Genomic DNA, 23,697 nt, shown 5'->3' on the forward strand with positions numbered 1-23,697 from the left:
AGTGAAACCTTGATTTTGATAAGAGTTCTGTGCAAGGTTTCTGATAATTACTTGTAAATAATGGTTTTGTATCTTTTGATTGCTTGATTTTCTCTCAAGTTTCTTAATGTTTCATGATTTTTCCATTTTTTTTATTTTTTTTATTTTTTATTGTCTTAATTAGAATATTATTCACTCATAATTATGTATCCATATGCACGTCTTTCTGAATCTCTTATATGCATTTCCTGATTGCTGTAGAAGTTTATATGTTGATGAACTACTGATACCATTAATCTTAAGTATTAATCTTAAAAGAGTACTCTGTATACTATGCAGGATCATGGTTTCTGTAGATAATGTTCTTCAACTCTCCCAAGCATTTGGTATTCAAGCGTGTGAACCAGGCATCCTAGTGATAGAATTTGTCTTCTGTATTCTGTGGCAGTTACTTGATGCTATATTAGATGATGAAGGGTTGCAGGAATTGACCCCAGAAAAGAAGTCCAAATGGGAAACTATAACACAAGATATGGAAGTTGATGGAATTGACAACTTTGATCAGAAAAGTGTGGAACATAATGAGAGGCTACAGAAAATAAATTGTGTGATGGCCATTGAACTTATCGCACAATTTTTGCAACATAAACAAATTGCAGGACTTATTTGCCTGGCTCGCGATAACATGTATGTATTTTTCTACCATTAAATATGTTCAATTCCTTGTTTTAGAAATTAATCAAATAGTTTGGTCAGTGGCTTGATTCTTAGATGCCCTTTGTTAACAAACAAGTCCATGTTCTACAATCTATATTTGATGAGGGAAACTTAAATAGTTTGTTCAAAGCTCTGCTAAAGCTAATGATACGTGAGAAAACAGTTATTTACTGTTGAATGTTTCACTCACTATATCTTATTTGAAACCACCCTAGGTCCGGTATTTATGTTTAGATTGATTTCAGGTATTTGTTCAGTTAAAATGAAATAGAATTCAACAGAAGGAACAGTATTGAGATGAATATTCATATTTAAAACATGGGGAAGAACAAAAGTTAGATTTCCCATTCTATACTCCTTAACGGGAAAGAATAACAAAACTCATGACTATTCATCAAGTGAAGAGTCATGTCATGATCTGTACATTTAGCACTATGCCGCTCAGACATGTACCATTGCGCCCTCTACAACATTATGTGCTATACTTGAAGTAAGGAACACAATGACTCATCTTTTCAAGTTGATCACAGTGACTTTCTATTTCTAACACAATACATCTCTTTATTTTCCTGAATAGGCATGATGTGGCATCATATTTTAGTTAATTAATCAGTTAAATGCAAACCAGAGTGTTTTGTATACTCCATCTTGTAGGAACTTCTGTTGCTTATACTGCAGTCGGGACACTTGCAGCACAATTATGAAGTTGATCTATTGCCTACAGAAGTATTTAGTTGATAGAACCATATAATTTCCTCACTTGTTGGCCTGTCAGGTAAAAAAGGCAAGGCTAAGCTGCCATGGCATGAATCATGAATAATGCATTAGCATGTAGTCTATTCCAGACATCAAGATACATGGCAGAAGTTGCTGTATATTAGCTAAATCTTCAACATAAGACTATTCCAGAAACTGCAAATAAAGGAATTTAGAACAAAACAGCCTCATGTCGAGAAACAAGATTCTTTTAAAAATAATGGAGTTAAAAAAAAGCACTTCTAAAAATTTATGTGGTTTGTTTCTTAACCAGAGTAAGGCCCTTTGAATTAACTTCATGAGTATTCAGTTGAATATTTTCTTTTCAATTTAATCTGGTAAAGGCTTGAGTGAGAATTTAGTTGCGATAAGGTATGGATTAGGCCATGGATTCTTGGTGTCAATACCTTGATCTGCCCTTATGATATGCTGTTCTGCAGATTAGAATTGCTTTGAAGGCCTCCCACTTCCAAAAAGAGATATTTTCCCCAAAAAGCTTGGGAAGATGTAACATATTTGATCACTCAAATGAAGTGATACGGACTTCTCTCCCCCACCTCTGCTATGCTAATATGGAATACAGGGAAGGAAGTGGCTGCTGCTCATCTGATGGGTCACAGATTTGGGGCGTTTGTATAGAACTTAAACTTATCGGTTCCCGCATCTCTTTAGAACTTTAACAGACTTGCCTGAGATGTTTGAATATTTAGAGAGTCCTATAAGTATGAAATATTCAATATTCAACACACAAGGCTTGAAATTGTCTAAGGTCTTGTTGCAGAGACTAGAGAGAAATTTCATATTAAAAGAAAAAAAAAATTACTCTACTCTATCTTCAGGCAAACTTGGTATATTACTGACCCCTAAAGCACTAAATTTTATCCGGCACTTATTCTCACCTTTGTGCTGCTGTTTAAACTTTAAAGATTGTATACTTTCAGAAAAGCTTTATCTTTTGAAATTTGAAACTTCATTAGCTAACTCATGCTTGTTCAATTCTTAGGCCCTCGCAGTGGAGACTTTTCAGTCAGTGTTTGTACTTGCTTGTGGAAAACTCATTAGCATTGAGAAATTCAACAATACCTCTGGAAGGGTTCTTGCAATTGGTATCGGACAAATACGGTGTCTTTTGTAGAGAATTAAACTCCAATCAAACTAAAGGAATACATGTTATAGCTTCTTCTAGATTACTAATGTCTCCTCATGGCCACTGTCATGGGCTCAATTCTGCACTCTGGATCCCAATTGATCTATATCTTGAGGACTGTATAGATGGATCAGTTGCAGCGACAAGTGCAGTTGAATTACTAAGTGGTAAGTATAGCATAAGTTTATTTTCCTTTCACTTTGCTAATTTTCCCCTGTATTAACAACTGAAGCATCTCGTAGTTTTTGTTAATCTGAAAAATGTTTCCAACACAGGTTTGGTGAAGGCTCTTCAAGTAATTAATAGTTCCACATGGCATGATGCCTTTTTAGGTCTTTGGATGGCTTCCCTTCGTCTTGTACAACGGGTGAGAATCTCTAACTCTTTATAGATCTGGTGTGAGAACTTATATTTATCTTAAGAGAAAATAATTGCACAAGCCCTTGTTTAATTTTCATAGGAAAGGGATCCTCCTGAGGGTCCTGTACCTCGCCTTGAATCACGATTGAGCATGTTACTGTCGATCACAACACTATCAATCGCTGATATTATTGAGGAGGAAGAAGAAAATTTAATTAGTCAAGGAGAACATACGAATCAGTGGAAAGAGAAAGCAGTAGGCGGAAAGCGCCGTAGAGATTTAGTCTCCTGTTTACAGGTGCTAGGTGATTATGGAAGCTTGCTTGTTCCACCTGTAGCCGTCGTCTCTGCTGCCAATCAAGCTGCTGCAAAAGCTATTATGTTTGTTTCGGGGATTAAAGGTGGAAGTGGATACTTGGAGAGTGCTAACTTGATTGAAAAGACAATAAGTTGTGGTAAGCTACATATGCACTCTGCATTGCTTTAAAATCCTTGTCCTTTTCCTACAAAACGCGGTGATTTATTATTAGCCTAGATGGAATACACGCTTTTGCTGTAGAAGAAAAACTGTCATTGTGATTTTGAAATATATGAATGCTTCTTAATCTAGTTATCTCATCGCAGCTGGAAATTTGCGGCACTTAATAGTTGAGGCTTGTATTTCACGAAATTTATTGGATACATCGGCATACTTATGGCCAGGCTACACTAATGGACGCATCAACCAGATACCTCATACCCTACCAGTCCAAGTTCCAGGCTGGTCCATGTTGATGAAGGGTGCTCCTTTAACATCAGCAATGGTAAACGCTTTGGTGGCAACTCCTGCTTCAAGGTGTGTAGGATTCAAAAATTGTAGTATACTATATAATATTATTGCTTTGTTTAAATATGTCGTGGTGTATTTTTTTGTTGAGTATGAAAAAAAAATTGTTGTAACTTGTAGTTTATAGTTTAGATCTTCTGCGAACGATACTTGCCTGCTTTGCACATAGTGATATAAACAAATATCTTTATATGAACTTAAATCTTAGGCAGTATGTTTTAATCCTATTTGGAAGCTTTTATTCCCACAACTCTGGAGGGGTCACTGGTGTTAGAATCCATTTTCTTGATCTTTTTCTATTGTTACTGGTATAATTCTCCTGGTCTTCAGTTGTACCTTATTTCTTTTCTGAAGCCAGGGATATCAGATACTCTTTTTCTAAAATTGCTTGGGGTAATACCACTGAATTAAGCTCATGAATTTGATGGAAGCTTACCAGAACTTGAGAAGATATTCGAAATTGCTTTGAGTGGATCTGATGATGAAAAGATATCTGCTGCCACTGTTCTTTGTGGAGCCTCTCTTGTTCGTGGATGGAATATCCAGGTATACAATGTTCTAGTAGGGCTCTTGATTTGTTCTTATTTCTTCTTGTAAACAAGCAGAAGTACACTCTTTTTTTTTAATTACATTGTCTATCTTCTTACTGGATTAACTTAAGAATAAATCTTTTTCTGGGACAATCTTGTTAGCAGTATTGAGTGTCTAATTTCTTCTCCTTTCAGAATCAGTCCTAAGCTCAGGCAAGGGCCATTCTATTAGGTCTAGGAAGAAATTTTTCACATCTGTTTTGTATTAATACTTATGGTTGTTTCTCTTTTGACTGTAGGAACATACAATCCGCTTCGTTGTGAATCTACTCTCACCTCCTATTCCTGTTAATCACACGGGAAGTAACAGCCATTTGATAAGTCATGGTCCCGTGCTGAATGTTGTTCTTACAGGAATATCATCAGTTGACTGTGTCCAAGTCTTCTCTTACCATGGCCTGGTAGGCATAGATATATTGGCAGATGTCTTAACTCTGCAACTGAATAACACATACTTGAAAGATTTATCAAAATATCTATAATAAAACTCTCATTTGCATGTATACTTTACATCCAGGTTCCAGAACTTGCTGGTGCCCTGATGGCAATATGTGAGGTATTCGGGTCTTGTATTCCCAGCATTACATGGAACCATCCAGGTGGGGACGAAGTCTCTGCTCATGCAGTCTTTTCAAATGCATTTATTCTCCTTTTGAGATTGTGGAAATTTAACCACCCGCCTTTGGAGTATAGCATAATGGGAGATGGTGCTCCTGTTGGCTCTCAGCTGACTCCTGAATACCTTCTGTTGCTGCGTAATTCCCGGGTATTATCTTGTGATGGGATGAAGAATATTGATAACGTTGGTCATACTTCATCAACTTCCAGCTCATCTTCCACGCATCCAATCTTTGTTGATTCTTTTCCAAAGTTGAAAACTTGGTACCGTCAGCATCAGGCTTGTCTAGCATCTACGCTCTCTGGTCTTGTCCATGGAACTCCAGTTCATCAAAATGTAGATAGCCTTTTGACTATGATGTTTAGGAAGGTGAATAAAGGAAGCAATCAATCTGTGGGTCCTGGAACATCCGGAAGTAGTAGTTTGAGCAGTTCATCTGGGCTTGGAAGTGAGGACTGTGCTCTAAGGCCCAATTTGCCTGCTTGGGAAATCATGGAGGCTGTTCCTTTTGTAGTTGATGCTGCTCTTTCTGCATGTTCCCATGGAAGACTATCTCCGCGTGAATTGGCTACAGGTTGGTGAAGTTTCTTCAGAAGTCGGATATACTCATTCTTTCTGAAAAGTATTCCTGTTTACTCTTTGTTAGAGACATGCTTTGGTTTAGATTATCTAATTTATTTATATTGGGATTTGGAGAAGAAATACAATATTTTAGCCACACAGACACCATCTTCTGTCCACCAATACTATTTGTAATCAATCAGTTGGAGGAATGATGCTGAGATACACTTCACTCTAATTACTTCTCTTAGTAAAATGCTATAATCTGTAGGCAAAACATGAATATTCGTGCTCCATTTGGACACTGAGTATTAGACATGGCAATTGACCAAAATTTAGATCTGAGAATATGACTATGTATAAGTGTATATTGTCTTTCACTCTAGCGTACGCATACGTTTACTCACATGTGAAAGCACATAATTATATTATATTGACCTAAGAAGCTGTTGGATTTTGTCAAAAGAGGCACAAGGTACTGCCTTACGCATAATTTTAACGTAAATACAAGTATGCATTTGTAAGTGCTTCACATGGATAAACTCACGTGTTTTGTCCACGCATGTTTAACACACCAATTTTTATTGAGGGTAAAATTGTAAAATTTAACTTCAAGAATAATATACAACTTATTGAAAAAAGTTACATATGTATAATTTGTCATTAGATTATGACGCTGAAAGATATCATGTGGCAGTACGTATAACAACTCTGTTATTTTTATACTTTTTTGGTGCTATAACTGTGATATGGAAGCAGTGGTGAAGCCAGTAATTTTTTGTTGGGTGGGGATGTGGGTTGGNTGCATTTATTATAGTATGTAACAATTGAAAAACAATCAAATATGACAATGTATAAGAAAGTCTCAAATATGGTGTATCGAAAAAAGTCTCCAATATGTAGCGAAAAAAGAAGAACACGGAATAGAAGTTTTACGAAAAATTATCTTCATGAAAACTCAATCATTCACTACATCCATCCATCGTAGAATCAACATGCTCTAATCTACTTCTTACCAACATAGAAACATGACAAAATACATAGTACATTAAAAACATACAATTAATGTGCATTTTACAAACCTTCACATAACAATATACATTTTATCGTATTTAATTTCATATTTAACTGAAAAGTTATAAAATATTTATGCTGAAATGATGCAAAATATATTCTTACAGCACCATAAGAGAAATAAAGAGTGCACCACATTTTTCATTTTATAAATTCATAATATTCTTTATAAACAAATAACTAAGTTGCGCTTTATGTTCTTTTGCTAAACTAACTCATAAATGAATTTGCGTTGAATTTGTTGGCAATTTCTTTCTCTATGTACAAGATCAAGAATGCATTTTCCATCTTGTTTTGAAGCTTTGTCTTCACTATCTTCGTGATTGAGAATGTTTGTTCGGTGGTTGCATTGATACATGAAGAGTGAACGCAAACCTAATCATTCTATCAATAAGTAGATAAATTGTTGACTTTCTAGTCCTTGCCAAGCCTTGGCGTAATTCTTGAATGCTAGAAAACTTATGTAATTCGAGTCTTCGGGATGATAACAGACATCATGATTGAAAAGTTGAAGATCCACTCTTAAGCACACTAGTTCTTGCTCTATGAAATTCAAAGCATGAAAAATTTTCAACTAGTTCACAAATATCACCAATATGAATGATGGACAAATTTTCAAAAGAGACTCATTTAGACTTTTATTCCCAAAAAACGACCTCATTCAAACAAAATTACAAAAACCGACCTGGTTTCAGCCTCAGCGCTGAAACCAGGTCGGTTTTTGAAGAAAAAAAATTCGAAAATTCACGGGAGTTGAACTCTCGTGAAGTTTAGTAGATCTGCTAAACTTCACGGGAGTTCAACTTCCGTGAAGTTTTATAGTTCAAAAAAAATTTGAACTATGAAACTTCACGGGAGTTGAACTACCGTGAAGTTTAGCAGATCTACTAAAACTTCACGGGAGTTGAACTCCCGTGAAGTTTCGGAATTTTTTTTTTCAAAAACCGACCTGGTTTCAGCGCTGAGGCTGAAACCAGGTCGGTTTTTGTAATTTTGTTTGAATGAGGTCGTTTTTTGTGATTAAGTTTACAAATGGGTCTCTTTTGAAAATTTATCCTATGAATGATATATATCGATTTCTAGTATCCAAAGTTGTGTTAAGAACAAGTAACTATTGTATGCTCGTTGAGTTGTTGGTTAGTTCTTGGAATTGGTAATCAACTATCTAAAAGAATGCATCCACTCAATAATAATCCTCCTCAGTTATATGATCACCTTGCCTCTGAGCTTGGCCATGTTTTGCAACATATCTAGAACTCATATCGGGACCATCAATATCATGTAGCTCACAAAAATCTTTGATTTTCTCAAAGAAAATATTCCAATCTGAATCTTAGAGATTTTCACGCAACACTTTCGTGCTTGAAGCAAGATACACGACGTTCAAAATATCTGGAGATCGACGTTAAAATGCTTGATAAAGAAAATTGGTGATTTCCAAAAGTTCCTTCGTAAGATGCATTATCAAAGCAAAATCAAATGACAATAAGTGAGTCCAAGTATATTCCGCATCTCCACGTTAAGAGAAATTCCTTCTATAGAAAGACCATTTGGACCTATAGAATATCTGTTGAACATGTTTAGCAAACTAGAAATATAACCTAGATGAGAATCTCATCGAGTATCTCAAGCACTCTTTAAAATGCCAATTTAATTAAGCCATCTTCTGATCTCAACTTCACGGTTTGCAACTGGTGTTATCAAGGCGCAATGCACAAAGCGGAGAGCAAAGTTCCCTTATGCTCACCGTGCATAAGGCGGCGCGCGTGCTTCAGTGAAACGGGGCGCATAGCGAAACAAAATTGTTTTGGTTCCTATGTCAAATTAAACAAATAATATTTTATGAAATTTGAGATAAAAATGATATCAAGATAAATAAGTTCACCTATGAAATTAGAATAAGGTCATAATTCATAATCTTAAAACTAATTAAAAAAAGGTTAATGTTAATTTGATGCCACTCTTTTGTATATTAAGTAATTGATCACAGTGAGAAAATATAAAAGAACTTCTAATATAAAATCATACATCCAAAACTATGAACATTTTAAGAAGAACATGTAGCACATGCCTTAATTTAACAATACTTCAATAAAAAAACACACACGGTTTTTATATGAAAACCACCTTAACTTTTGTCCAAATTTGTACTTACCATATTTATCTATTTATTTTGATCAAAACCACTTATATTTGCTAACATGTTCGCAATGTCAAAACTTTTTTGGTATTTTGATATTTTTCTGTTCAAAAATTTTTGAGGTTCCTATTATACCCCTCAATCCAACCCAAGAGGGGAAATAGAGGAGAGGAGGGCAGAAGGGGAGGGAGGTTGGCAGCAATGGGGTTGGTGGGAGGAGAGACGGGGAGGTCGGTGGCGAGAGTAGAGAGAGGAGGGGAGGAAGGAGGAGAGGACGGAGGTGAGAGGATTAGGGAGGTGGAGGGGGAGGAGAGGAGGGATGAGATTAGGGTTTGGAGAATCTATAGAGATGAAGAAAGTGTTGGAGCGGAGGCGGAGGGGGAGAGGAAAGGGAAGGGAGGTGGAGGGGTAGGGGGTAAAATGAACATTTAGGGTCTTTTTGAGTTGACTAGTGAAAAAGGTGTAACATTGCGAACATGTTAGCAAATGTAGATGATTTTGATAAAAATAATAAAGATGGTAAGCACAAATTTGGATAAAAGTTAGGTGGTTTTCATGTAAAAATTCAAAAAAATGTTGCCAAATTTAATATTATTAATAATTATAATGTCACAATATTTAGAATAGGAGTTTGTGATTTCACAATCAATGCTCTAAGTATAGTAGTAATGATAGCAAAAAAGAAGAAAAGGAGAAGATGAGGAAGTATATAAGAATTCGGGTAAAGAGAAGAACAAGAACAAGAAAACAATGATAAAAGAGAAAAGCGAAAGAACATGCAACATCAAAGTAGGAAAGCAGTGAGGCACACCAAGGAGAGAGGCACATTGAGGCGTGTGCTTTATGCAATGCTCCTAGGCAATGTTCTAAAACACGGTTTTATTATATGCGCAGTCTTGAACCTCTTCATGATTAATCAGATTAAGTACCGATTAATCAGCGGATTATGCAGAGTAGTTTATTTTTATAGTTTTTAATATACATTTATTATTTATTATATGTTGAAATATATAAAATTCACGAAAAATAAAAAATATACTAAGAAAATACCGACAAGCACGCAATTGAATATTCAATAACTAGTTAACTACTTAAAATTTCAAGTCATACATGAAAATTAACTAGATACTCGAGTAAAAATTGTTACACTAAACATTTAAACTGAAACTAAAAGGTCATAAACTGAAAACAAATCTTCTAGTCTTCTTCATTAAAACAGTAAGTTACTTAACAAAAATCCTAATCTAATTCTTAAATAAACACAAAGTATGATTCATAAGTTAAATAAAATTTAAAAAAATAATATATTGGAGTGATATTTGATGACAACGAGAAGCTTTGTCAGAGATAGAAGATTCTACGAGAAGTTTCGTCAGACAAAGGGTGGAGTCTTATCATAGCTGATGAGTTCGCGCAAATGCAGAGAAGGGAGATAGTCACGGTATTTAAGAAAAGATAAGGGCTAGGGTTTTTACTTTGGTTAGTTAGACTAGGTTCGAATAACGGGTTCAGCTCGTAATTAAATTTAAAAAAAGCGTCGGCACAAAGAAATTATCTAAGGGCTTACTTAGAAGTTGGCCAATTAAGTGAATGTCTGCATAATTGAGGGCATAGCTCAAATCTTACGTGTATTTATTTCGCTTTTGCTTAAACAGGCGATTAAGCAAGTGCTTAAACCTTTTTTTTAGAACACTGCCCTCACCGCATGCAATACGGACTTTCAACGTTTTAAAGCATCCGATGCCCGATGCAATCGCCTCGGAGCACCCGAGATAATAGAGTTTGCAACTTATGGATGCAAATTCAGTTGCTTGAGCCTCCTTTAATTCATCATACTTTTGCTAGATTTACTAGCATTGATGGTGAAAATCAAGGTAGAGAAAAAAATGATGAACAAAAGATACTTCTTGAGCTTTCACAACTAAAGCAAGTTGAAGGTGATGAGCTAATTAATGAATTTAATAGACACATGGTCATTGCTTATGAATTAAAGCTTGTAATCTGTTCCATTCATCTCTTATGTTACTACCTGCTTTATATCCTTACCCTCTAATATTTTAAACGTCCAACTCATGATGAGAGATAATGTTAAAAGTTTTATTCCTCAAAGTTAAAGTTAATGTATCTCGTTTATAAATGAGGCCAGAGAAACATTCACATGAATCCCTCTTTATCCATAAATCTAAAACTATGGCTATTTGCTCTCTTTGAGACTTGCTTATAAGATTCATTAACAATGATGCAAAATTTTGCATCACCTAATTCTTCTTAAATATCTCTTTTTGACTTTGCAAGAGAGAGCATGAAGAATTTCCTTTTAGAGTTATGATGATGTGTAAAACGCATTCCTAGATATTTGTCTAAAACAGTAGTAAAGACTTCATTATAAGAGGCCAACAACTTAACAAGTTCAAAAAACTTGCCATGATAGAGACAATCCACACTTTTAACATGACCACAGAAAGCACAAGCTTAAAATATAACTCATCAGACTGCATGATACTTGAATCCGTGACCGATTTACTGCTCTTTGTTTAGAATGTATGCTTATCGAACAAATTCTCAATGTCTTATGAAGCATTCATTGACAATGCTTGTTTTTACGGCTCTTTTAGGGAATGAGTTACAATCTTTTCCAATATGCCATAAGAAAGCATAAATTTTCTCATCATTGACTTTCTTCTAAGCTCTAAAGCCTTCGAGAACAAATGTATTATGTTCCATTTTTCTTGTTGGCTTGCTAAAAAGATAGCAAAACAAGCAGAAAATTGGATCGCTAGATCGCTAGATGGAGAACTTTCGGGCCATAATATAAATAATGTGAGTTAAAAATAACAAAAAATCATGAAATGCTTCTCTAGACTGATGGAAGACAACTGATCTTGATCTTGACCACAAACTACAAATTGTAAGCTTTTTGAAGATGTGAGGAATTGATATGCTAAAATTATATCACTGATTTAGACAATTATTAAAATTAAGATAGCCATTTTTACTTGAATATAGTCTACATTAGTTAGAACTAAAAACAAAGTGCAGTTCTCTAAAATATTTTATGGCATTGACCTCGATAGGTCTCATGATAAACCTATCAGTTAGAAATACAATCTTAAAATAGAGTCATAAATTAGCTAGAAGTCTTGAATTTAAAATAAAACTAACAAAATAGGATCTTAATTTTAATATAAAGTTGCAATATTTATTAGCCTAAACTTGTAGAGGTTGGAATGTAAGACGTTGGAACAAGTCAACACTCGAAATTTTGAAGGAAGTATTAGTGTGCGAAGAAAACTATCAATTGAGAGTTAAATCCCTAATTTAATAAAAAATTGGTGTTGCAATGCTTGCACCAATCAATTGAGATTTAAACTAATCAGAGAACTACTCAAATCAACAAACATAATTTGGATTTTAACTCTCGAGTTTACCTTGTTGATGGATGATTCAAATAGGAGTTGGGGAGAACCGAGAAGAAGAGGCGACGATCGACAGGTTTTATGCGTTCTTGGAGTCTCTGAAACCTAACAAGATGACGTGTTTGAGGGATTCGATTTTGGGGAGAAGATACACAATTGGGAATTATAAGTTTAATAAAAGGATGAGAAGGCCAATCCCACTAGTTTTTGAGAATGAGAAAGCCGTTTTGTATTAGCTGTATGGGGATGTCCTGCCCTTTGAGGTTATGTTTAATAAAAGGATTCCAAGCTGTCAGGAGATTTACCAGCAATTGCACCTTTGCTAACATGATAGGATGATACATATTTACTTGGGGTTCTCTAAATGGAGCATTAGGAGTAGTAGATAAAGATTTTTGCAACTATTGTCATTTTGTCTTATATGAAAGGGCTTTTACATGAAAATCACATTAACTTTTATCCAAATTGATACTTACCCCCTTTATTATTATTATTATTATTATTTGATTAAAACCATCTGCATTTGCTTACATGCTTGCAATATCACATTTTTTGGTATTTTCCGTTTAAAAAAAATATAAAGTTTCTATTATACCCTCCAGTCTAACTTGAGAGGGGGAAGGAGAGGAGGAGAGGAAGAGAAGGGAGGAGGAAGGGGGTGAGGATGGAGGAGGAGAAGGGGGAAAAGGGAGGGAGTGTTGAGGAAACCCAAGAGGTGGAAGAGATAGTGGAGGAGGTGAAGGACGAAGGGGAGGAGGAGATGAGAAGAAAAGGAGGAGGTGGATGAGGCCATTGGTGGAGGTGGACGAGAGGAGGGAAGAGATTGGGGTTTGGAGAAATCCTAGAGGTGTAGGAGATTGTGCACAAGGTGGAGGACGGTGAAGGAGAGGAGAATGGAGGAGGTGAAGGAGATGGAAAGGGGGAGAGGGAGGGAAGGAAGGAGGTGGAGAGAGGAGGGATAAAATGGGTATTTCTGGATTTTTTTGAGCTATTAAGGTGTGAAATTTTAAACATGTAAGTAAATGTAAGTGCTTTTGATCAAATAGCTAAATACAAGTGGTATGTATCAATTTGCATAAAGGTTATGATGGTTTTCATGTAAAAGCCCTATATTAAATCTAGATGAGGAAGTACCCCTCATGTGGTATGTAGAGGAAGTACCACTCATGTGGTATGTAGAGGAAGAGTGCTTGTCCATCATAATAGTTAACTATTTTCACAAGTAGGAAGTAAAGAAAGAGGAGATTGTATACTGTATGAGAGAGACTATTAAAGAGTCGAGATTATAGAGAAGACAGGCTATTAATGAGCATAGACTGTAGTGCGGAGAGCCTTGTAGTTAGAATTCTACAACCTTTACCTTCCTTTCACTGCTTCAGGTAAGAGAGCATGTAGGTAAGAGAATATGTGAAGATAAGATTGAGAGTAAGTAGAAGAAGAGGGATTGGGGATATTTATAGAAATGTGAGGATATGCAAAATAAATCACGTGAAAAAAAAACAAAATTTTAGTACAAAATACAACCAGGCCCCTCTAGGGAGAAAATTAAAAAAAAAAAGAGGGGAGTGATATTAGATGTTGGTCGCGGCTGTAATGCTTTTCCTAATAGCTATATTTGGATGGGTCAGAATTGGTGTTTTCGAGCCGTATCATACCAGACAAGCTATGCCTACACAGTGAACTGGCGTGCCTTTGTGCTGCACTGGTTGAGTCATATTTTTCCCTGTTCCTCCATTTCCAAGCCAGCTTCAGCCTGATTAATGGTGGCTGGCTTGGTCGAGGCAGGCAAGGCTTGACAGTGACCATGCCCTATACGGATTACAACCAGGACAGGCCATATAGGGCCACCCTGGCCTAGTTTCCATCCTAGAGTAATTGAGTACTGCTCCTAGTTTCAAACTACCTACGTTTTTGTTCAAGGAAAAAACTCAAGAAAGTGTTGACTGTTTAATAACTTTTAATTTAGATTTAAGTGGTCTAACTTAGTGATAATGTGGGTTAGTGTATTGGGCTCTGGAATTAGATCACTGAAGATATTTATTCAGTTATAATAGGTGTCTATTGAGTTAGCAACAATGGGTTCAATTTTGGAATGCAGAGAATCCAGTCTTATTATATTATATAGTAGCCTTATTGACAGTCTGGAGTTCAAGTGAAATATATTAGTAGATTAATTATAGAGTTGTTTTGGGTTTGGGTTTGGATCTGCTCATTATCTCTGTACTTGTATCCTTTTTTCAAAACTAATTTTCTTCATTAGATTTCTTTTAAGTCTCCTATCAGATTAGTAGGATAATTCTTTTTAAAAAAGGCTAAGGTATTACACTTTCAGAGCATGATATTGTCTCTTACTTGACACAGCCATTCTTACTTGACACAACTGATTTTCTTTGTTAGTATTGCTGGACAGTAGTTGAACTCTTGAATCTATTCATTTAGATATTTTCTCCCCTCTTTTGAGCTGATTTAAAAGTTATGAAAGACTACGGAAACTAATCAAGTCTCTGTAATTTGATTAAAATCAGCCTTTATTTCGAAACTCAAGGATTAGACTGTATGCATATATTAGAGCTATGGCATTCTTCATTATGTTTTTTCGGGTGGGTTATACACTATACTTACATCGATAACCTTGGTGGAGGCTATCCAGAAATTTGAACAGTCATGCAACCATTATTCAGATGTTGTTTCATGGGAATTTCTTTCAATTAGTTTCTTAAGCTGATGAAGCAGGCTTTATAGTTTGGAACTGGGCTAAGATTATGAATTGGCAGGTGAAAGGGTGAAGTTCTGGGGGATGGGTTAGTTTTTTATTATAAATTTTTGGTGTTTGGAATTTTAAGCTTTTAATTAGCACATCATAAAGCTTATTAAGAGGCATGATCTAATTTATGAATAAGAGAGGGACTGATTGGAAAGACAGGCTTGAAGGAGGTTATGTGATCCTTATATGAACCTTTTGAGATGGAACGTTAACTCCGTCCCCATGGCTCCATTCTCATGAAAATCATTTCACAGGAAGGTCATCTAATATTTATCCAGATGACTAGAGGTTCTCTGCACTTACCATATATTGCTCTGAATGATTGATTGTATTTAACATTTGACTTGTTCATATTATTTTACTGAAGATAGTCTTGATTGCTCTTCTTATTCCATCTTTGTTATATTTTCACATTAAAATTTTCTATGATGTTTCAGTGACTGTAACATAATTTCTTAAGGTTTCCAGCATTCTGGTTAAAATTAAGATAAAACATTCAAAGAATGTTACAGTTCTGTAACAAGGTTAACGTTATCAATTTTTTTCTTGTCTAAAGGTCCAGAGAAAAATATAACTAGTGTTTGAAAATCTTTTATCCTGTTTATGCATTTTTAGGCCTCAAAGATTTGGCAGACTTCCTGCCTGCTTCTCTGGCAACTATAGTTAGCTACTTCTCGGCTGAAGTTACTCGTGGGGTTTGGAAGCCTGCATTCATGAATGGAATTGACTGGCCAAGTCCTTCTGCAAATTTATCCACTGTGGAGGAACAAATCAAGAAAATTGTTGCTGATACAGGTGTTGATGTTCCAAGCCTTGTTGCAGGTATTTGTTATTTCTTTATACATATATCATGTTGCTCTCCTTTTAAGCCTCGTTGCAGTTACTTTATTCTCTATATCTGCCTGCTATATTGTTACCCTTTTTGGACAACTTGTGGCCATATGAAGATTAGCTACGGAAAGGGACTAGTTCAACCCTAGTTATTTGTAACATGCTTTACATGGGGAGATCTATTGTTGCAGGATTGTGCGGTGGAGTCTGGGGGTCTTGTAGGGGTGTTTTCTTTTTTTCTCGTGTGTGTGTTGTTTTTTTGTTTTTTTTGTTTTTTTTTTTTGTTGGGGGTGGGGGGGGTAGGGGTGGCAAACGGGTCGACCCAACCCGACCCGACCCATATAAATTTGACCCGACCCGTATAAGTGTGACCCGACCCGACCCATTTAATAAACGGGTCAATGTGATCCGACCCGATTATTAAACGGGTTACCCGACCCGACCCATATAACCCGAATGATCCGTTTATCAAATACAAGACGTATCCTAACAAATAACTAATAAAAAAATTATAAATGCACAAAAGAACACTTCTTACAAGCTCTTTAGACAAAATCTATCACTACTTACAACATAGAGTTATTTTAAAGACATATTCAGTATTTTTAAATGTACTTCAACGAAATACAAATATCGACAAACAAAAATATATCGATGCAGCTCTTTAGACACTAGAATAATCTAACCTAAGAACTAACAACATAGAATTTAACACAAGTAAATAAAGAGAATATACACAAGTTTACAACAAAATAGCTAAAACCCATCAAGCATCATCTTTTTGAAAAAAAATATACTCGTTGCAAGAGCTCTGAAAATAAGATTAAAATACAATTACAGTTTACAAAAAAATTAACTGACCCATCTCCAAATTTGAGTCAAAAAATTCATTCTCAGAGTGAATGAGACAATAACTATCACAAAAGGAGATAATCAGCTACATCCCAACACAAAATTTCTTCTAATTTAACTCATCACGAGATCCCCCGGAGTGAAATACACAGAAATTACAATCTCCAGTAACAATAATGCTGATCAATCATAGCTAAAAGCTACTCTTCAGGAACAATAATGTCGATCTGACCTTGAAAGCAATTGCTATCACTCCTGTTCAAGGAAACATATTAAAACAATCAAATAAAGAGTTTTACGTACAAATAAATCAAGTCATACCAACCTTATAGATTTGATTGTTCAAGTAGAGAAAATACACTATGTTGCACTGTCATAGTACTGTAGTATGCCTCTAAGTAGAGACATGAAAACTGAATAATTAACAATTGGAGCATATTTTAAAGGGTAAAATCAGACGTGACATAAACAGCAAAAAAAATCTTGAATATTTTCAGAAACAAAGAGAGGAAAATTGATGCAAACATATCCCAAATTTTGAAATTAGAAAGAGAACATAACAATTTAAGTAGAGTCAGCCTGCAACCTCTGCTTCCCCAAAGTCTTTGACCATAAAAAGGACGAGATAGTAGAAAGGATCTTGAGAGATATCATCACTTAAAAACAGTCGAAAAAAGTTTTTCATATAAATGATAGGCAATAAGAATATTACAATTCACACTTACCTGTAATGGATATTTCACAAATGCAGGTTCATAGCGCGCGGTTAGAACGACGAGGAAAGGTGTTGACTGAGCAGCTACTTTTGTACTTAGCAACCCAAACAACAACAACTGTGCTATAGAGGAAAAACTTTATGGAGTCTTTCGGCTTCCAAAGTAATATAAAGTCCAGTCCACAATCAAAAAATAATTAGAGATTTAAAATAATTTTGTATATTCCTCTGTATTTCCTTTGCGATGCACGTATATATGTTCGTACATGCCCCAAAAATCTAGTTTCTATAATTGTTATCTAAAATATTTGTTAGCTAGACAAAAGAATATTTGACCTTACCACACACACCACCGTCATCTCCGCATCAAAACCTAAAATTATGATGAGATGGAGAGATTTAACTTACAGCTTTATATAAGGGTTATATATATATATATATATATATACCAAAGTAATATAAAGTCCAGTCCACAATCAAAAAATAATTAGAGATTTAAAATAATTTTGTATATTCCTCTGTATTTCCTTTGCGATGCACGTATATATGTTCGTACATGCCCCAAAAATCTAGTTTCTATAATTGTTATCTAAAATATTTGTTAGCTAGACAAAAGAATATTTGACCTTACCACACACACCACCGTCATCTCCGCATCAAAACCTAAAATTATGATGAGATGGAGAGATTTAACTTACAGCTTTATATAAGGGTTATATATATATATATATATATATATGACAGAAAGATACGAACACTTCGCTGCGTCTTGAACCAAAAAAGTATGATAGAAATATGTTGTTACAGAGGAAAAACTTTGCATTCTGATAGAATTAGAAAGAAAAAGCTCTGACTTAGGACTTTCCGATATTTAGGTACTTGATCTATGAAAACATCATACATTGTCATGTAACTCATGTCCCTATTAGGGGTGAATCTCACAAGTGAAAATGAACCATGCCATGCCTCCCCACTTTCATCACAAAGATATGTAACCCATGCTCAAAAGGGAGGCCATCAAGTACTGTAGTGGTGAATCACATATCAGGCACAAAAGAGCAACAAACCACTCTAAGAATCAATCAAGTAATAGAGGACCAGCTAGAAAGCAAGACAAAGGATAACAAAAACAGAGAAATGATTTATTGACCAACTAAAGATTTCCAAGAAGAGTGAGGAATAAAAGAAAGGATAAAGGAGCAAAATCCTAGCAAATTACAGAAACTATAAGTAACCATTGGGGATTGGGGAAGCAGAAAGAAGAAATAGTGTACGGTAACCAAGCTAGAATTTTTCAAAAACCATATATTTATTTCCTTCTCCTTACGAAAAAAAAGGGGCAATTATTTTTGAGTTACTCTTTTAGGGATCTGATGCCCCCGCCACCACTCCAGATAGTAATCACATAACCATATTTTATCCTGTAGAAATATAGATTTTCCATTAATACTTCAAACTAAATTCATCAAGAAAATTTAACCATCCATCAAACTGTTGACAAAGTTTTGTTGGGGACTTGTCGGCGGATCCTGAGTTATAAACTCTGAGCATGCAATCCCTTCATTTTTACGCATGCAAAGTCCTTTCCGTAATTAAGTAAAACAAGTGAACTACAGCTGAGCTCTGTTACCAAGATGTACTAATTTCTCTTGAACAATTAAGTAGTGTAAAATTTCATAATATTTGTGAGATCAAGTTTTCTAAATTAGTTCATACTGACATGTACATCACTCTTCCATGGATGCTAATAGTAGACTTTAAAAAATCGTAAACATAAGCAAACAAACATAATAATAAAAATAATAGTAAGTGATCAATGAACTTCTTTACTATTATTAACAGCAAGATTAAAGGAAAAAAAATCACTGCATATATACGTCTGTGTGTATGCATTAGCACTGCATATATACATATATCAAAATCTATGTATATCTGAACACACCATGACTGCATATGCTCATTATGTACAGATACTTGGTATTTCAAGCAGAATTTGAAGTGGAATTTACTTCCTGAACCCAATGCTGAGATTTCAAATTGAGAATATATTCCTTAAATCATAACCAACAAAATTGAAGGCCTGTAATAGTCATATAGCTGGATTTTTTGGAAAAAAAACATACCTTTTTCCAAAGGGGAAGCTGTTCTTGGTGACTTAGCGACAGAAAAGGGGAATAATAATAAAAAATAGTCAGAACTTGTGACTTAGCGACAGAAATTAGGGGGGAGAACAGGGGGAAAACAGAGAATTAATCGACAGCGGTTCATTAAACGAATATTTGAGATCGCGGAAAGAGAAGAAAACTACCGGAGAAAAAGGGGAAATCGACGTCGCCCCTCCGGGGACGGTGACGAGAAACTCCACCGCCAGACCTGCGATCCACAACGAGGCTCCTCTCGTCGTCATCAACCTCCCTCATCTGAGCGTTGGTGTTGAACGATCGAGCCGTAGACGCTCTCCGCTCGCCGACGCTCTCCGTTTCCGCTCCACTCTCTGTTTGCCGACGCTCTCCGCTCGCCGCTCGCCGCCACTGGGAAATTTAGGGCTACTTTTTTTTTCTTTCTCTGCAGTGGCGCGTTTATGAGGGAGTGAGGGACGAAGTCACGAAGGGTTGGTTGTGTTATACGGGTCGGTGATTTGTGTTATACGGGTCAAGAGGTTAACCCGAATTTACCCATTTAATAAATGGGTAAAACTGGGTTGACCCGTTTATGACCCGACCCATGTAATTCAACCCATACCCATTATAAACGGGTCGGGTCGGGTCGGGTTGATGGGTCGGGTCATAAATTGCCACCCCTAGGGGGGGGTGTGTGGAGGGCGCTTGGAGTTGGCTACCCTGCAGATTGAGTTTGGAGATAGATGGACTTGGGTATGGGTTTCGCTGTCACGCGCAGGGTTTTTTTTTTTTTTCTTTTGGTAGATTTGAACTTTAATGAGTGCATGCTGGTTTAGGGATCGGGTTGAGGAGGGAGAGAAAAGAGAGAGAGGAACAGCAATTTACACTAGGAGTATCTTAGTATGTTTTGTTGGGTAAGGGACTTGATCCTTGACAGTGATAGCTGGATTGAAGGAAGGCCAGTTTGAAATTTTAAATCAAATAATTTTTATCTGTGTGTTGATTATGGAGTGAACTAACTTCATCAATATACTAGCTACTTTAATAACTTTTATATCTGTGTGTTGATTATGGAAATATAACAAAGGTATGATGACAAGACTATGATGGACTGATGCAGACTTGAGTTGGTACCTATGATATGTAGAATGGCATGATACAAGACAAAACTTGCACTGGCTTACCATACAATACGAACAAAAGTTTATTACTATCACGACAATAGTTTAATTTTTTTATTTCAATCAGAGAGATGACAACAGGGAACTTTGCAAAACATCTACCCTAATATTTTATTGAAATAGAACGTAGGCATACAATTAATACTAATAAAGATATATGTTAGAAAATTTACATTTAAATTTAAAGCAGATATAATAGTAGGATTATTCCATGTGCCAAATAACAATAATAAGCAATTAATTTAAATTTCAGGCTCAGCTAAGCAAGTCTGGTATGGCAAACTCCTCTGTTGAATTCGCAATCAAAACCTTTATCCTCCCTCTTTGCCTCAACCAATGATCATAGTTTTTCCTTACCCTAGTCCTAGCTGCTTTTTCAAACGTGACATTGCCTTCTCAAACATGTCATTATTATTTTCACTTACTGGACTTAATCTTTTGTTCTACATGTCCATGATTCTGGCACTTGGCAGCCTGGCTTTTTTTACTTACCATAAAGATGGAGCAGTTGATCTCACTTGCCTTTCTCGTTCTGTGTATTAAAGGAGAGTCTATCTTAAAATTGGTTCAAAATGAGGGTTGCATTGTACTTTTTAACTTTAACTATCGTCAAATTTCTGCACATACGATTTGAATATATATTTTATATGACTTGGAATAGTCAAGTTGGATCCAGAGAAGATACTTCTAGACTTCCTGATTTCTGGTTTAATGTTTTGCTAGAGTTATTAGACTAAGAATGATATTATTTTTATTTTGAATCTCATTTATTTGAAGTTACTTTTTCCCGTTTCTGTAAAAAGAAAACAGGTCTTAGTAGGATCTATTCTCCAATTTGTTATTGTGCTTATTATTGGTTATATTATATGACCTTAATTATGTCAACGTAGCATAGTGAACACTTTCCTCTCGTTGACATTTCCTGTTTTCAGTGATTCAGTCTGTATAAATATGAGTGAAATGGGTTTCGACATATTGAGGATCACTGGCGAATCTTTGTGGACTATATATATTGATCATTGATGTATAAACTATATACAGTATTTCTAATTATGGTCATTATATTTAACAAGATATGGGTCCACACACAGTAAAGAAAAGCGTGGAAGTGGATAAGTATTATGCATCTTGGTACTCTGAAACAGGATATCTGTTCCTATGTTTTAACTAACGAGAGAGCAAATGCATAAACCCAGAAATTGAAATGTGCTTTAAATGTTAAAATAAATAAATGCATGAAAGTTGTTGAGTACCATTACCATTGAGCCATGAATACATTAGTTCGGACACAAGCTTTTTAGTGCTTAAGATAATGCTGACTTGTAAACAATAGTGGAATGTAGCCAAGGGTCTTGGAGCACTCTATAAATGACATAGGTCAATTTTTCTCAAAATAAAATATAAAAATATAAAATTAAGGACCATAACTATATAATATAATAATTGATGTTACTATTGCAACATAATACATTGAAACTATACATATAAAGACACCTAAACTCGTCTATGCTCCTTTCATGCCACTTTCCTCTGGATTCAGATCCTCTCTATGATTATGAATAACAAAGTGGGAAAGAAGACCCAGAAAATTCTGTTGCAAAATTTTTGTTCTTTTTTTTTCTGAGTTCCACTTTATTTAATGCCAAAAATATGAACCTAGTTTTTTAGATTAGCTTTGGCCTGTGATAAAATGATTGCAGGAGGAAGCTCCCCGGCAACTCTTCCATTACCTTTAGCAGCATTCGTCAGCCTCACCATAACATATAAACTTGACAAAGCCTCTGAACGGTTTCTTAACCTTGCTGGTCCGGCTTTAGAGAGCCTCGCAGCAAGCTGCCCATGGCCCAGCATGCCAATTGTTGCGGCCTTGTGGACTCAGAAGGTGAAGAGATGGAGTGATTTCTTAATCTTCTCAGCATCACGAACCGTATTCCATCACAGCAACGACACAGTAGTTCAGCTCCTGCGGAGTTGCTTCAGTGCTACACTCGGGCTCTCCGGCACCCCACTCTCTAGCAATGGCGGTGTTGGCAATCTCCTCGGCCATGGCTTTGGTTCACATTTTTGCGGTGGCCTATCACCGGTTGCACCAGGCATTCTCTATCTCCGTGTCTATCGCTGCATCCACAACACGATACTGCTAACAGAGGAGATAATCTCCCTCTTGATGAATTCAGTCAAGGAGATAGCAGAAAGTGTTCTCCCGAAAGAAAGGGCGAAGAAGACTAAGAATGGAATGAAATATGGACAGGTTTCTCTTGCTGCTGCTATGTCACAGGTGAAACTTGCAGCTGCACTTGGAGCGACATTTGTGTGGTTATCCGGAGGTTCTGGCATAGTGCAGGCTCTGGTCCATGAAATATTACCCTCATGGTTTTTATCAGTGCATGATTTGGACACAGAAGGGGGAAGATGTATGCGAGGTGGAGTTATACATAGCTTGCTTGGAAGAGGACTTGCCTACTTTGTTGTGTACTGTGGGATGTTTGCTTGGGGCATCGACTCGACTCACGCATTAAAGAGGAGATCGAGGATCATCGAAGCTCACATGAAGTTCTTAGCCAGCGCATTTGATGGTAAGATCTCGCTTGGTTGTGACTGGGCTCTGTGGAAAGCCTATGCTTCGTGTTTATTGGGGTTGATGGTGGAGTGTGCACCGAGCTGGGTTGTGGAGGTCGACCTTAAGGTACTAAAGAGGCTGAGCAGAGGGCTCATGCAGAGGAACGAGGACGAGCTTGCTCTTGCTTTGTTGTGCAAGGGTGGAGTTGAAGCGATGGGCACGGCTGCTGAGGCAATAATTGCTGGTGAAAGAACTGAATAATACTGATAATCTGATTTTGGTCTGTTGTGTGCATTCTATTGACGGGTTTACAGTGGTTTGAAGTGTGGGCATGGGTAGAGGTCTTTAGTTTACTAACCTGCTGCGATTCACGTCTGTTTCCGTAAGCTTATTGTTTGCATGTGAGTTTGTATGGATGTACAGTTGAATGGTTTTTTAACAGCTGCCAGATTGATTGTTTTTGCATATTTGTAGTTCCGTGTTGGTGCC

The 23,697-nt window shown here is 36.1% G+C and overlaps 1 protein-coding gene across 1 annotated transcript in view; it reads left to right on the forward strand.

Annotated features, from left to right (window-relative positions):
* LOC109830719 (mediator of RNA polymerase II transcription subunit 33A-like) overlaps positions 1 to 23,697 on the forward strand; it is a 26,652-nt gene extending 2,955 nt beyond the window's left edge. The window contains 10 exon segments of the mRNA XM_020398080.1: positions 319 to 666; positions 2,456 to 2,766; positions 2,875 to 2,966; positions 3,060 to 3,414; positions 3,584 to 3,794; positions 4,217 to 4,331; positions 4,615 to 4,776; positions 4,893 to 5,568; positions 15,565 to 15,771; positions 22,349 to 23,697. Coding sequence (XP_020253669.1) covers positions 319 to 666; positions 2,456 to 2,766; positions 2,875 to 2,966; positions 3,060 to 3,414; positions 3,584 to 3,794; positions 4,217 to 4,331; positions 4,615 to 4,776; positions 4,893 to 5,568; positions 15,565 to 15,771; positions 22,349 to 23,469 — 3,598 coding nt within the window. The 3' untranslated portion in view covers positions 23,470 to 23,697.

The sequence above is a fragment of the Asparagus officinalis genome, chromosome 2 (assembly GCF_001876935.1).
Source record: "Asparagus officinalis chromosome 2, Aspof.V1, whole genome shotgun sequence".
In the NCBI taxonomy this organism is placed as follows: domain Eukaryota; kingdom Viridiplantae; phylum Streptophyta; class Magnoliopsida; order Asparagales; family Asparagaceae; genus Asparagus; species Asparagus officinalis.